Here is a 1,818-nt window from a genome sequence, read left to right on the forward strand (position 1 = left end):
AAAACCGCAAACCGCACTGTGGGCGGTTGCGGTTTTCACTTTGGAGAACCGCGGTTTTGCGGTTATCCATGGATATGTAAACATTACAAACATGCTGAAACTCGTGACTTTCCAGTGAATGCATAAATTGTGCACTTTTCGCAGTATTTTTGGAGTATCTAGTATGTAATAGATTACCTATATCTCTTAATTTGAAACCTTTAGAATACACTTTTAGACCAAATTCGATTTCTCTTCTAAGTCTCTAATATTACAGCTTATCAATCTCAAATCCCTCAGGTAGCTTAGGCCTCTTCCGAACCCTCCCTGACCGCGCCTGCGTCTTCTCAATTGGCATATCGGGAAGTGGGAGACCATTATCAGCATCATCTATAGCCTCAGAGGTGTTACTTCGGCACCGCTTCCGTTGTACCTGCTTAGTTTGAGCTACAGGCTGCGTGGTAGATAACCCTTCTTCTGCCTCGTTATCAGATTCATCTGTATCATCCTCAGATAAATCCTCTGCTTCGCAACCCTCTTCTTCATTATCACTAATTGGTTCGAGTTCATTAAGCGATGGAACAGGCTGTCTTGTCTGATCAAGCATAGCAGCCTCTCCGACAGAGAGATACTCTTTAATCATCTCTAGCTCGCTTTGTTCAAGATCAAACTTAGATGAGAAGAGATGGAGCATTAGATCTTTAATTGTGCCTGGCTTTAACTGTCCCCGACGATAGTGACAGACATCACGAGCACAATTAAAAAGCCGCTCAACACCAGCGCCACTTGCAGGAACTGAGAGGATATCTCGTGCAATCTTTGCAAGGACTGGATACTCGTGCTCATGCTCCTTCCAGAAGACCCGAGGATTACCTTTTGTGAGCCCTATAAAATTAATTAACTTCAGAATAGTATAGAAATAGAGAATATGTACCTTTTGCCAAATACCGTGTTATTTCATCCTCCGGTTGATCCACTTCAGCTTGTAGAGCTGTCTGTGATTCACATAATAGCTCAAGCTCATTTTCAGCAGGATCAAAGATTGCTTGGTTATCAACCGGTTCTGTTTCCTGGATAACCTGCTGCTGATATCGCTTAAACTCCTTCTGTAAAACCTCCCGGTAATGCTTCATGAAATCGACTTCCTCTCCTTTCTCATTTTTTCCTCTCCAATCCGCATTATCAAAGTATCGAAGTCTTCTTTGATGGACAGAGAATTGTTGCAATCGCATAGACTGTGCCATATGACTCATTGTCTGTTTCAGTGTAGTATTTTGAGAGCTTTTTTTTTGCTGACTGAAGTGCCTGAAGCATTCTCCTTTTCCATGGGACAGCTTTACGTTTCAGTTTCTTCTCAACGTCATCAAGATGATTAAATAGCCGATTATAGATACTGAAGACATGGTGAACTGTAACATCTCTGGTCTTTGATAATACACTAGTAAAATCAAAGAAAGGCTTAGTGATCAGAAGCAAATATTCAACTTGGCGCCATTCCTCTTCATCTAGCTTAAATTGAATATGTTGATATGTTATACAATACCGATCAAAGACTGATTGTAATTTCCTGGCACGATTAAGCATCAGAAAGGTAGAATTCCAGCGTGTGCGAACATCTTGGATCGGAACAAGCTTAGGCTCAGTAGTTTGAAGGGTAAGAAAAGCTTCCCTGCGCTGTGGACTAGCATTGATAAAGACAGCGAGCTCTCGAATCTAAGGATAATATATATTAGTATAAGTATAAAGAGAGCGCGAAGATATACTTACCTTTTTAAGGTTCCCATAATATTCCTTGTAGGCTGCCGAGAGCTAGTTTGTAGTGACTGTGTACGCGAATCA

General features: G+C 41.3%; 1 protein-coding gene across 1 annotated transcript; it reads right to left on the minus strand.

Annotated features, from left to right (window-relative positions):
- Positions 1-250: 250 nt before the first annotated feature.
- On the minus strand, positions 251-1,232 carry ATNIH1004_005751 (uncharacterized protein; the record flags this gene model as incomplete). Its single annotated transcript, XM_033570397.1, has 2 exons — positions 251-864; positions 914-1,232. The coding sequence occupies 2 exons, from the start codon at positions 1,230-1,232 to the stop codon at positions 251-253; spliced, it is 933 nt and encodes a 310-aa protein (XP_033426429.1).
- Between the last annotated feature and the right edge of the window lie 586 nt (positions 1,233-1,818).

This window comes from Aspergillus tanneri (assembly GCF_003426965.1).
Source record: "Aspergillus tanneri strain NIH1004 chromosome Unknown AapTan_4_pilon_pilon_pilon, whole genome shotgun sequence".
NCBI lineage: Eukaryota > Fungi > Ascomycota > Eurotiomycetes > Eurotiales > Aspergillaceae > Aspergillus > Aspergillus tanneri.